Below are 13,825 nucleotides of genomic sequence, written 5' to 3' on the forward strand. Positions count from 1 at the left end.
AACACTGACCGAAGCGAGTCGCGTATGGATGCCCGATTTGTTCTTTGCGAATGAAAAGGAGGGCCACTTTCACAACATCATCATGCCGAACGTCTACATTCGTATTTTTCCATACGGTTCCGTACTATACAGCATCAGGATATCGCTTACTTTGGCGTGTCCTATGAATCTGAAACTGTATCCACTCGATAGGCAGGTGTGCTCGCTCCGGATGGCCAGTTGTAAGTAGAGAAATAGATTTTTTGTAGAGTATATATATATATATATATATATATATATATATTATATATATTGTATGATTCTGAATTTGATGTTGGCATATGTATTAACAAAGTCTAATAATCGGACATAACATCAATAAAAAAACAAATTTCTTTCAAAAATTTATTTTAAATCCATACGTTTCGGCTATAATTCTAGCCTTCATTCAGTGGAAACTAAAAATAAAATTAAAAACTAGAACAATTGAATCGGAGTGAAAATAAAAAATAAAAAGAGTAAATAGTACTTACAATTAGTTAATCTTAGTGTTAAATTGGAAGATTTTAATAATCCACGGTATTAGGATATGGTAATGCACTACACTATGTATTATAAACATTAAACTTGTAATTACACAATATGTTTAGTAAAATGACCTTTCGGTTTGAATGGCCAAAAAAGTATTTGTTGAGATAGGTTCCAAGTGTTTAATAAGTTCGTGATCTATCTGGATGCTGCCGAACTCTATTGAACACTTGCACTTTGCCGAAGGACCAGATATATTTAGTTGTTGGCTATATCAGACCGTTTGAATAAAAATAAAAGATGTTGAATAACTGTTTGATTATTGTGTATTTGAAATATAAGACTTATAGATGATTAGATAGTTGAGGTTTGAATTAGATGTTTTGGATTTGAGTGTTAATTTACGACTGATCTTAGCTATGTGAAATTTAGGTTGATACTAAATTATGTAGATTTTATAATTTTATATATTCTTCTGATTGGCCCATTTTGTGGAATTAAGGACACCCCATTACAAATTTGGAACCAATCAGTGGTTATTACATTTATCAATCGATCAGGTATTGGTTGATAAATTGCATGATACGGAGAATTTAAACTGGACACAGGTAGTGCGAATTTCTTGGAAATATAAGGATGGTAGGATCATATAGCTAGGGACAGGTGATAAAAATTCTAGGAAAAATGGATTACTGATTTTGCGACAGGATGCGTATCAATGAAGGGGTTTATTGTCGCTATCCTGCATGGAGATAATAAAATATTATAATTATACCAGGGTTGGGAAAGACGCGTTGACACAATATTTTCACAAAAAAATACTAATTTAAAAAATTACAATTGGATAGTGTGTTGTTCGTAGACTGGTTGAAGATATAATGGAGGAAGGACTTTTTAAAAAATGTTTTTTACCAAGATTCTACACATGTGTGGAACGAATTGCGAATCCTTTGCGCGTCGTTTTTATTGCTTTGTGATAAATTTGGAAATACTATCTAATCTATCTGCAAATAGTTAAAAAAAAGATCCTTCTATATTTCTTCGTTTGAATAAATTTTGTTCGAATTGTAGTACAATCGGGTTAGAAAAGTCCATATTCTGTTTCAAAGTATAAATTTGCTCCGCAATCATAGTTTTAAATTGTCTCGGATTTTTTGAATTGTTTTTATGTTGTTGTAAATGTTTCATTAAGTTCTGCTTTCGATCAAATGATCCGCAAAAACGCGAAAACGGCTAAACCGATTTGGCCAGTCTTAGTCTTGAAAAATTCGCGCATAGAAAACTTTACATTTTTTATTTGAAAATTTTTGTAGAAGCGTAATTTAAGTAAAACAATGGATGGTGACAAATACGTCAAATGTCAAACATTTTTAACAGATGATGTTCAATTATGTTTAATAGGATGCTTTACGTGAATATTATTTAATTGTAGTAAGAAGTTTCATTTGTACTTTTATTTATACACAAAAACGTTATTGAACGGATCGCAAGTGTTACTAGAAACTCAAAATATCAACTTTTTTGAAATGCTAATATGAAAATGCACTTTTTGCCATATTTTTTTCAAACACGGTGCTCTGAAAGATCTCATTTGTATAATTATATACTCATTATTTAAACTTAGAACCTAAATTTGATATCGATCAAATGGACATTTTGTCGAATAACATTTTCCCAGTTATAATTTTCCAGAATTTATCGAAGAATAGATAGTCGAAGATATATGAAGGTCCTAGGTTAAAAAGGTCCACCACCGATGTTTCAAAAAGCATTAAGTTAACTATTGTTTAACAAAGATATTTGAAAGTAGAGGGAAAAAGATGTATAACCAGCAATAACCTCGATTCTCTTGACTTTGCTTTCGGGAGATAAACGGTGATCTTTGAAAATCCATAATAAAAGTATTTTCTTCCTTTGGTAGTTTTTCAGCATTAGTTAAAAGTGTAATTTTGTAAAATACCTTTAAAATTAAAATAAGACATTGTAAGAAAAAAGGTCTAGATAACAAATTTTTGAAAGACATAAAAAAGCACGTTTCTACAATGATGAAGTAGCTGGCAGTTTTACTGAACGTAGTCAGATAATTGTTTGTTTGAAATGTGTTATTTGTTGTGATATAATTGGTTTGATTATTATAATATAATTAATATTTGTCAAAGTCAAATTGAACCTTTGTGCCTCGCCATAGCAAAACAACGTTTGCCGGGTCAGCTAGTGTATATATCTTAGGGTGGTCCTTAAAATGGTCATTTTCGAATTTCCTTGCTCCCAGGGGCTCAAATGGTTCCAAATAGATAAAAACAATTCTCTGAAAATTTTAGCTCTTAATATTAACGTTTAGATAGAGCGCAATTCAATCAAATTTTTTATGGAAATAGCATGAAAAATTTTCAAAAATTTTAAAATGTTTTTTAAATGTAATTTAGCGAACAATGAATGAATAAACTCATCATTTGTCGCTAAGTTTACTTAAAACATTTTTTTTTAATTTTCAAAAATTTTTCCATGCTCTTTTTCATACAAACTTTGATTGAATTGCGCTCTATCTAAACGTTAATATTAAGAGCTAAAACTTTCAGACAATTGTTTTTATCAATTTGGAACCATTTGAGCCCCTGGGAGCAAGGAAATTCGAAAATGACTATTTTAAGGACCACCCTAATATATATATATATATATTATATATATTATATATATATATATACATATATATATATATATATATATATATATATATTGATGTACGTATGTTTTAGATGGTTGGACCACAAACGATCTGGTGTTTTTGTGGAAGGAAGGTGATCCGGTGCAGGTTGTCAAGAACCTACATTTGCCCAGATTTACGTTGGAGAAGTTCTTGACGGATTATTGTAACAGCAAAACCAATACCGGTAAGTGCGTGCACCCTAAAACCCAAATTTGGTTTAAATTGCTTACTTTCAGTTTATTATAGCAACTTTTATTCTCACGTTTCATACGGCATTCAATTCTGGGGTTTCTCATCCGAACTAATTAAAATATTTAAGCTTCAGAAAAGAGCTATTCGAATAATTTTTTCCTTGCCCAGTAAAGCCTCCTGCAGACCCATATTTAAAAATACAATATTCTAACTGTCCCATGCATTTTTCTGCTGGTGACATTAACTTTCATCAAAAACAATTCGAAACTTTTTGATATGGCTTCGTCCTCCTCAAACTACAACACTAGGCACAAACTTATTAAGACGTGCACATATAAATTAGCCAGATTTTTCAATACGATCGACGGTCTAGGTATTCAGCTTATGAATAAACTTCCACTCAATATCCGAAATTTATACAGCAAAAAATTTCATGCTTCCCTAGTTAAACTTTTTAAAGAATTAGCTTTTTATGACATTACTGAATTTTCTCAATTTGATTTCAATAACTATTTTCTTGCATAATCCTTATCCTTTATCTATGTAGTCTGACCATTTGATCGCATGTACAACCATATATTTTTTATTTTTTTTATTGCTATTTTATTAATTTAAATTTTTTACGGTTTTAAATCAGTATAACTTTCAACCTTGTGCAAAAATTTTGAGCTTGACTGGTGGCCAAATAGACTTTGATATGATGAACTTGATGATGAACATTGTATTTAATGTTCGAATGCTTTTTTTCAGCTCTTTTTATTCAGAAGCGGAATTCGTGCAGCTATTATGATTATTATAAAATTAATATCCTTTTAATATTAATTATGAATAAGCTTGACAAGAGCTTGAAATTATATCTATTATTATTGATTACGGCTTGCTTATGAATAAATAAATAAATAAATAGATATTTGTAAGGCATAATGCTAGAACTACATTGATTAAATTTTTTTCTCAGGTGAGTACAGTTGCCTGAAGGTCGACCTGCTCTTTAAACGAGAGTTCTCGTACTACCTGATCCAGATCTACATTCCTTGCTGCATGTTGGTGATAGTTTCCTGGGTGTCGTTCTGGTTGGACCAGGGAGCGGTTCCGGCCAGAGTATCACTAGGTAAGATTGTTATTTACGTGGTATCGATACTTTGCATATACAAAACTCTGTGTCACTTCAGAAAGTCGATACGTTGTAGAAACAATGCTTTTGTTACTTTACAAAATCGATGCACCAGTCCCTTACTTATACTTTGTTTCGATATGTTTTTGTCACTGTGTATTGATATTTTTCGCCTATTATTTTATTAAAATCTATTCTGTTTGTCGATACTTTGTACAGTATCATGCAACCATAAATTTTAAAATCGATACTTTCTTCCTGTAATGAAAGAAAAAGAGACTCTACTGACGAGCAAACTGAATATTAATGGGAAAAGGGACTCTACTAACGAGCAAAATTTAAAATTAAAGTATAAAGGGACTCTACTGACGAGCAAATTAAAAATGAAATAGAAATGGAGTCTACTGACAAGCATACTAAAAGTTAATAGGAAAGGGGAGAAAATCTCTCTAAAATTAAAAAAAGAGGTGATGATCAAATTAAGAATGGAAGAAAAAGGAACTCTTCTGACGAGCAAACTGAAAATTAAAGAAAAAGGGACTCTACTGACAAGCAAATTAAGAATGAAAGAAAAAAGGACTCTACTGACGAGCATACTAAAAATAAAATTTAAAGAAACTCAACTGACGAGCATACTAAAAATTTAAAAAAGAGACTCTACTGACGAGCGAACTAGAAATTAAAAAAAGGGACTCTACTGACGAGCAATCTTAAAATTAGAGGAAAAATAGACTCTACTGACAATCAGATTAAAAAAAATTGAAGATAAAATTAAAAATGGACTCTACTGACGAGCAATCTAAAAATGAAAGGTAAAAGGAATTCTACTGACGACCAAACTAAAAATTAATAAAAAAAAGACTCTACTGAAAGAAAAAGGGACTCTACTGATGATCAAATTAAAAATTAAAGAAAAAGAGACTCTACTGACAAGCAAGATTAAAAATAAAAGGTGAAAGGGACTCTACTGACAAGCAAAACTAAAAATAAAAGTAAAAGGAACTCTACTGACGAGCAAATTAAAAATTTAAAAAAAGGGTCTCTGCTGACGAGCAAGCTTGGATATTAAAAAAAAGGGACTATACTGACAAGTAAACTAAAAATAAAATTAAAAAGAGACTCTACTGATGATTAAATTAAAAATGATAAAAGAGGTATTCAACCGACGAGTAATTTAATTAAAGAAAAAAGGGATGCTACTGACGAGCATACTAAAAATTAAAGAAAAAGAGACTCTAATGACGAGAAAAACTAAAAATTTAATTAAAAATGGACTCTACTGATGACCAAATTAAAATTGAATGAAAAAAGGACTGTACTGACGAGCAATGTAAAAATATAATTAAAAAGAGACTAAACTGATGACCATACTACAAATTGAAGAAAAAAGGGACTCTACTGACGTGCATACTAAAAATAAAATTAGAAGTGGGCTCTACTGACGAGCAAAATTAAAAATATAATCAAAAATGGACTCTACTGACGAGCAAACTAAAAATTAAAGATAAAAGGAACTCTACTAGCAAACCAAAAATTAAATTTAAAGAGACTCAACTGACAGCCAAATTAAAAATTAATAAAAAAGTACTCTACTGACGATCAAATTAAAAATGAAAGAAAAGGGACTCTACTGATGAGCAAACTAAAAGTTAAAGGAAAAAAGAACTCTACTGACGAGCATTCTAAAAAAAATTGAAATGGACTCTACCAGTGATTAAATTAAAAATGAAAAAAGGACTATACAGACGACCAAACTACAAAGTTAAAGGGAAAAGGACTCTACTGACGAGCAAAACTAGAAATTTAAGGAAAAAGGGACTCCACTGACGGGCAATCTAAAAATTAAAGGAAAAAAGGACTCTACTGACGAGCAAACTATAAATTAAAAAAACGGTTCAACCTCCGAGCAAACTAAAAGTAATATCGAAATTGGACTCTACTGATGATCAAATTAAAAATGAAAAAAGGGACTCTGCTGACTAGCAAAACTAACAATAAAAGAAATAAAGGAATTCTACTGAGAAGTAAACTAAAAATAAAATTAAAGACAGACTCAACTGAAGATGGAACTAGAAATGAAAGAAAAAGGGACTCTACTGACGAACAAAATTAAAAATAAAAGAAAAATAGACTCTACTGATGATGAAATTAAAAATGAGAGAAAAGGGGACTCTACAGACGAGTAATTTAAAAATTAAAAAAGGACTCTACTGACGAGCAAACTATAATCAAAATAAATTGGGACTTAAAGGAACTCGATTTTCCTAGTATCGTTACTTTTTGTTAATATTGTTTATTAATCTGTACCTTGTGTCTATAGTTTTCTTTATTGTCACTATTATATTATTAACGATTTTATTCTTTATGTCGATACATGTACTGTCTTCACTTTATGTCGATAATTTTATACTACTGCCCTTTTTCTTACGTATTTTTGCCTGTTTAGTCTACACTTTATGTCGATGTCTTTCTAAAACTTTCCGGGCAATTCTGACTCATAAAATAACATTGTCATGGCAACCATATCTAATGCTAGTGCGATCAGGCACTATTTTACATATGTTTCACTAACAAGTACAAGTATAAGCATTGCCATGAAAATGCTATTTTATGAGGCAGAATTGACCGGTTTTCTTCATTACCCAATACCGAACTTATGCCTTGGTTTTTATTATTTCCATAATTTTCCTTCACCAGGTGTGACCACTCTCCTCACCATGGCCACCCAGACGTCGGGCATAAACGCCTCCTTACCGCCAGTGTCCTACACAAAAGCCATCGACGTCTGGACCGGAGTCTGCCTCACGTTCGTCTTCGGGGCTTTGCTCGAATTCGCCCTCGTCAACTACGCCTCCAGATCCGATATGCACAGGGAGAACATGAAGAAAAAGCGCAGGGAACTTGAACAGGCAGCCAGCCTGGACGCCGCTTCTGACCTGATGGACGGCACTGATGGTACCTTCGCTATGGTGAGTGTAATAATAACAACTAATAGTGCAGAGAGGAACTAGTGGTGTATGGCATCGTGCCTTAAGGCAAATTGCTGGAACTTCCCCCGTACCGTAATGAGATATTCGAGAAATTTTAAACGTATTATTACAAATACTGTAACTTTCATTATTCTTGCTATTTTGTTATATCTGAGCAAATCAAATTATGTAAATCATAAATCATGAATCAATTTATCTCGTCATTTCATTTCGAATTCAATTTCAAAAAAAAAAATAGTTGCCTAATTTACACAAAATTAAAAAAGTGCTCCCGTACAGTCAAAGTCTAAACGCATTTGCAAATAATTCTGTTCGACATCTTCACTTGTACTGTGCTTAGCTTGGCGGCATTTATAAGAACTAAAATGATTGTTGTTAAATTGAGGAGGCTACATTTTAATATATCTCGTTTTTATATTTTTGGACCGGTTCGATTTTTATTTGTTTATAACTTCTAAACAAATTGCCCGATTGTTTTTCAATATCCAGCAAATTTTTAGCCAATTAAATTATCTACAACTTTTGTCAATAACAAAATGTTGTATCTCATATCCTTTTACCCAAAATTTGCAATGAAACAGGTTGTTGTTAAATTTTGGAGTTTGCATAGTATATCTTGCTTCACACTTTTGGACCAGCTCGATTTTTATTTAACTATTTATAACTTCAAAACGAAATGTCCCACCATTTTGCAATATTCAGCAAATTTATAGCCAATTAAATTATCTACAATTTCTATTAACAACAAAAATTGGTATCTCTTGTCCTTTTATCAAAAATTTACATTTAAAAAGGTAGTTGCTAAATTTTGGAGGTAACACATCATACTCATGTATCTTACTCTGTCACTATGCACTGTCAGGTATATGTTGCTCTTTTTCGCACTAGTGTTTTATATCTCTCTCTCTCTGATTTTCTCACTATATACTGTTGTCTCTTTTACGTTTAATCAAAACAGACTCTATATCACATCGCGACTTAAGAAGTTTTACTTCAAAAATAAAATTCTATTTTACTAATTTATACATCGCCAACCTAAGAAGTTCAATTCAAATGTAAATCATAAATCAATCAATTTATCTCCAGAACATTAACAATCGTTCGTCATTGCATTTCGAATTCAATTTCAAAAAAAAATTGTTGCCTATTTTGCACAAAATTGAAAAAGTGCTCCCATATAGTCACAGTCTAAACGCATTTGCAAATAATTCTGTGCGACATTTTCACTTGTACTGCGCTTAGCTTGGCGGCATTTTCACATTTTTAAATAGTTTTCACAAAATTGGAAAAGTGCTCCAGTACATAAACAGTCTAAACGCGCATGGGTAAACATTTGTACCAGAGTGACGCTTAGACTGTGCTTAGCGTGGGTAATTTTTTCAATTTTTAATCCAAAATTACAAAATAAAATTAAAAATAGACTATATATGATCAAATTAGAAATGAAAAAATAGGACTCTACTGATGATCAAATTAAAGACGACCAAACCAAAATTAATGAAAAAGGGACCTTACTGACGAGCATATTAAAAACAAAAGAAGAATAGACTCTACTGATGACCAAATCAAAAATGAAAAAAAGGGGACTGTAATGACGAGCATACTAAAAATAAAATAAATAGAGACTCTACTGACGAGCAAACTAAGAATTGAAAGAATAAGGGACTCTACTAACGAGCAAACTGAAAATTACAGGAAAAGAGACTTTACTAACGACCAAACTGAAAATTGAAAGAAAAAGGGACTCTACTGATGATCAAACTAAAAATTAAAGAAAAGGGGACTCTACTGACGAGCAAAATTAAAAATAAAAGGTGAAAGGGACTCTACTGACGAGCAAAATTAAAAATAAAAGGTGAAAGGGACTCTACTGACGAGCAAAATTAAAAATAAAAGGTGAAAGGGACTCTACTGACGAGCAAAATTAAAAATAAAAGGTAAAAGGGACTCTACTGACGAGCAAAAACTAAAATTAATATAAAAAATGGACTATATTGATGATCAAATTAAAAACGCAAAAAAAAGAACTTTACTGGCGAGCAAAATAAAAAAACGACTCTACTGACGAGCATACTGAAAATAAAATTAAAAATTGTCAAATGAAAAATGAAAGAAAAGGGGACTCCACTGTCGAGCAAACTAAAAATTAAAGAAAAAAGGATTCTACTAACAAGCAAATTAAAAACTAAAGCGATTTGAATGATCTAAAAAGCATTCAATTTGTGATGATTGGGAGAAGTGGTGATTAGTTTTTGGCAAAAACAGGTCCCGCCATTTCCGAAAATGGCAGTTTTTGCGAAAACTAAGCTTCTAATTTGAATTATCTAAAAAACTTTCTGATTGTATTGACAAAACAATTGCTTTTGAGGATAAAAAATAATTTAATGAGGTAAAAAATGAGGATAAACATCTTTTTTATTTTCCATAAATTTTTTGTAATTTTGGATTAAAAATTCAAAAAATTATCCAGGGCTAAGCACAGTCTAAGCGCCACACTGGTACAAATGTTTACCCAAGTGCGCTTAGACTGTTTATGTACTGGTGCACTTTTCCAATTTTGTGTAAACTAATTGAAAAATGTGAAAATGCCGCCAAGCTAAGCAGTATAAGTGAAAACGTCGCACAGAATTATTTGCGAATGCGTTTAGACTGTGACTGTACGGAAGCACTTTTCCAATTTTGTGAAAACTTAATTGAAAAACGTGAAAATGTCGCACAGAATTGTTTGCAAATGCGTTTAGACTGTGACTGTACGGGAGCACTTTTTCAACTTTATGAAAACTATTAAAAAATACGAAAATGGCGCCAAGCTAAGCACAGTATAAGTGAAAATGTCGCACAGAATTATTTGCAAATGCGTTTAGACTGTGACTATACGGGAGCACTTTTTCAATTTTGTGCAAATTAGGCAACCAACTATTTTTTTGAAAATGAAATCGAAATGAAATGACGATTGTTAATGTTCGGGAGATAAATTAATTATGATTGACATTTGATTTGTTCAGATGTAACAAGATAGCAAAAATAATGAAAGTTTTACAGTATTTGTAATAATATATTTGAAAACGTTTGAAATTTCTCGAATATTTCATTACGGTACTGGAAGTTCCAGCAATTTGTCTTAAGGCACGATGCCATACACCACTAGTTTGTATTTATATTTATATTACTGCACTACTAGATGTATATTATTTCCTTAATAGGTTGTCAAATATCTCCCTTCCGCTTTTTTGCTCTTGGTTTATAATACCAAAAGGCGGAAGGGAGATATTTGACAACATTATATATAATATTTATTTTATCCTAATTTATTCAAAATTTATTTAATTATATATTAAAATTCCATTTGTTATTAAGTTTAATAAAATTTTCGATATCTCTGTCGAATTTGCAATCATCAAAAATTAGTATTGCCAGAGTTGAAATACGACGAAGTGAAGAATTATTAATATATATTTATTTTATTTTAAATTATTTAAAATTTATTTATTTATATATTAAAATTCTCTTTTTTTTATTAAATTTAACGAACTTTTCGATATCTTTATCCAATTACTACATTCCTCCTGATTGTTCCAGAAGCCTCTGGTACGCCACTCCGTCGACGCCGTAGGTCTGGATAAGGTTCGCCAGTGCGAGATACACATGCAGCCGGCGTCCAGGCCGAACTGCTGCAGGAGCTGGATAAGCAAATTCCCGACGAGGTCGAAACGCATCGACGTCATATCAAGAATCACTTTCCCGCTGGTGTTCGCCCTATTCAATCTGGTCTATTGGTCGACCTACTTGTTCAGGGACGAGGCGGAGGAGAATTAAAGGATGAAAGAGGATTTATGGGTATTTATAATGTGGCAACACTTTTTTTTACTATCTGAATTTGGTGGTGGGGGGATATTAATGCACCGATTCGGCCGCATAATAGACCTATGTTATGAAGAACTTTCAATACAAAGTTGTTCTAAATGTGGTTGTTGTGCAATCAGGTGTATACCTCTCGAATAATCAAATTAAAATTGAAGAATGAAGGAACTCTACTGATAATGAATGAGAAAAAGGGACTCTACTGACGAGCAAACTTAAAATTAAAAATAAAGAATGAGAAAAAAGGGACCCTACTGACAAGCAAACTTAAAATTAAAAATAAAGAATGGGAAAAAAGGACTCTACTGACAAGCAATTTAAATTTTAAAACAAAAAAAAATTATAAAGGACCTTACTGACGAGCAAATTAAATTTTAATTCAACAATCTAGAAAGGGACTCTACTGACGAGCAAATTATTATTAAACGTGAAAGATGAGAAAAATGTCAAGTAAAGATGAGAAAATAAAAGAGGGGCTCTACTAACGAGCAAACTATACGTCAATCAAAGAACAAAAAGGACTCTACTGACGACAAATTAAATTTCAAACTAAAAACTATTTTAGAAAGGGACTCTACTGACGAGCAAATTATTATTAACCTAGTTTTAGGAAAAGAAGATCCAGTAAAATTGAGGGAATTAAAAAGGGACTCTATTGACAAGCAAACTTTATGTCGACGAAAGAAGAAAGAGAACTCTACTGACGAGCAAACTCAATTTAACAAGAAATTAACAAGCAACTCTGACGAGCAAATTATTATCAACCCAGTACGTGGAAAAGAAGGTCCAGTAAAAATTATTTTCAATCTTTGAAAAGGGACTCTACTGACGAGCAAACTGTATGTCGACCAAAGAACAAAGAGGACTCTACTGACGTGTAAATTAAATTTCAATGTGAAATATTACCAAGGGATTCTACTGACGAGCAGATTATTATAAACGTGAAAGATGAAAAAAATGTCCAATAAAAATGAGATAGTAAAAAAAGGACACTACTGCATGTCGACCAAAGAACCAAAAGAGGACTCTACTGACGAGCAAATTAAATTTTACACTAAAAAATAAACAAGGGACTCTACTGACGAGCAATTTCTTATAAAATTAAAGCAAAAAGGGACTCTATTGACGAGCAAAACTAAAATCAAATTAAAAAGGGACTCAGTTATCCTTTTTGTTGATATTTTTTTAGCAACGACATTTTGTCTTGATATTATCAGATAGAAAATCTAACCTAGAAAACGCGCAAATGTCACAAGAACGATGTTAGATAACAGGGTCTTTCTGATTCGTGTTCATAACATACGAGTGACGTCGAAGTTTATGTGTAAAACGCCCGAATGCACAGCAAATACATGACATTTTGACAGTATTCAGTATGATTCAGTAGCATAATGTATGGTAACATAGCCTTGCCATAACATTAGTCTGTTGTGCGGCACAATCGGTTCAATGGTTATTGTTACCCATACAAATTTATAACGTGGCAACACTCTTTAGGACTATCTATTGTTGCAAGGAAAATTGACAGTTTTTTAGGTTAAGGTTGGAATTTTATTAAGAGCATTTGATTTTTTGTTAATTTTTGCGTGGATAAAATTAACGAGCGAGGAGTTCTAGATGTGAATTTATTTATAGCATAGCAATATTATTTTGCACTACCTATATTGATGAGAAAATTGAGTTTTTAGGTTAAGGTATAATTGTTCTTGATATTTTTTTTTTAAATTTAATTATTTTTAATAATTCTGACGATCAAAGAACAAAGAGGACTCTACTAACGAGCAAATTAAATTTTAATCTAAAAAAAACTAGAAAGAGACTCTACTGACGAGCAAATTATTAAAAAATATGAAAGAAGAAAAAGAAAGTCTAATAAGAAAATGAGATAGTAAAAACAGGACTCTACTGACGAACAAACTGTATGTCAACAAAAGAACAAAAAGGACTCTACTGACGAGCAAGTTAAATTTCAACCTGATTGACAGTTTTTTAGTTTAAGATAAAAAAATTCTTGATAATTTATTATATTATATTTATTCTAAAAAATTAAATAAATTTATTCTTAATTCTTTTTTGACGGGATAAAATTAAAGAGCAAAAAGCCATCGAAAATTTTTATTATTTATGAGTTCAGGGTGAAGACTTGACAGTTTTTGAGGTTAGAATGAAATTTTTGTTAATAATAAATATCAATTCAGCTCTTGTTATGCTAAATCGCATTTTATTTCATCATTTTTTTGAGAAATTGCCAGTTTTTGGGGTTTTTAGATAAGGTCGAGCGTGTTGCCATAGTTAAATTACGACCCCCTAGTGTTGCCATATGTGAAATTTAATCCCCGAGGCGAACTAAAAGTAAGTTCGTAAAAGTACGAGCGTTGTTTAGAGGAAATAATGATAAATTGTTATTTTTTTATTATAATTAATTAGTTAATTAGTGTTTTGTGTGGAATTCTT

At 31.5% G+C, this 13,825-nt stretch overlaps 1 protein-coding gene across 1 annotated transcript in view; it reads left to right on the top strand.

The window, feature by feature from the left end:
• The window catches only part of LOC113386879 (glutamate-gated chloride channel), a 42,843-nt gene extending 31,268 nt beyond the window's left edge, over positions 1-11,575 (top strand). Inside the window, exons 4-7 of the mRNA XM_026624636.1 lie at positions 3,264-3,398; positions 4,365-4,517; positions 7,218-7,489; positions 11,090-11,575. Coding sequence (XP_026480421.1) covers positions 3,264-3,398; positions 4,365-4,517; positions 7,218-7,489; positions 11,090-11,326 — 797 coding nt within the window. The 3' untranslated portion in view covers positions 11,327-11,575. The remainder of the gene's footprint in view (positions 1-3,263; positions 3,399-4,364; positions 4,518-7,217; positions 7,490-11,089) is intronic.
• Positions 11,576-13,825: the final 2,250 nt, after the last annotated feature.

This window comes from Ctenocephalides felis, unplaced genomic scaffold, assembly GCF_003426905.1.
Source record: "Ctenocephalides felis isolate EL2017-DRISC unplaced genomic scaffold, ASM342690v1 CF-g0.4_SCAFFOLD_03571, whole genome shotgun sequence".
NCBI lineage: Eukaryota > Metazoa > Arthropoda > Insecta > Siphonaptera > Pulicidae > Ctenocephalides > Ctenocephalides felis.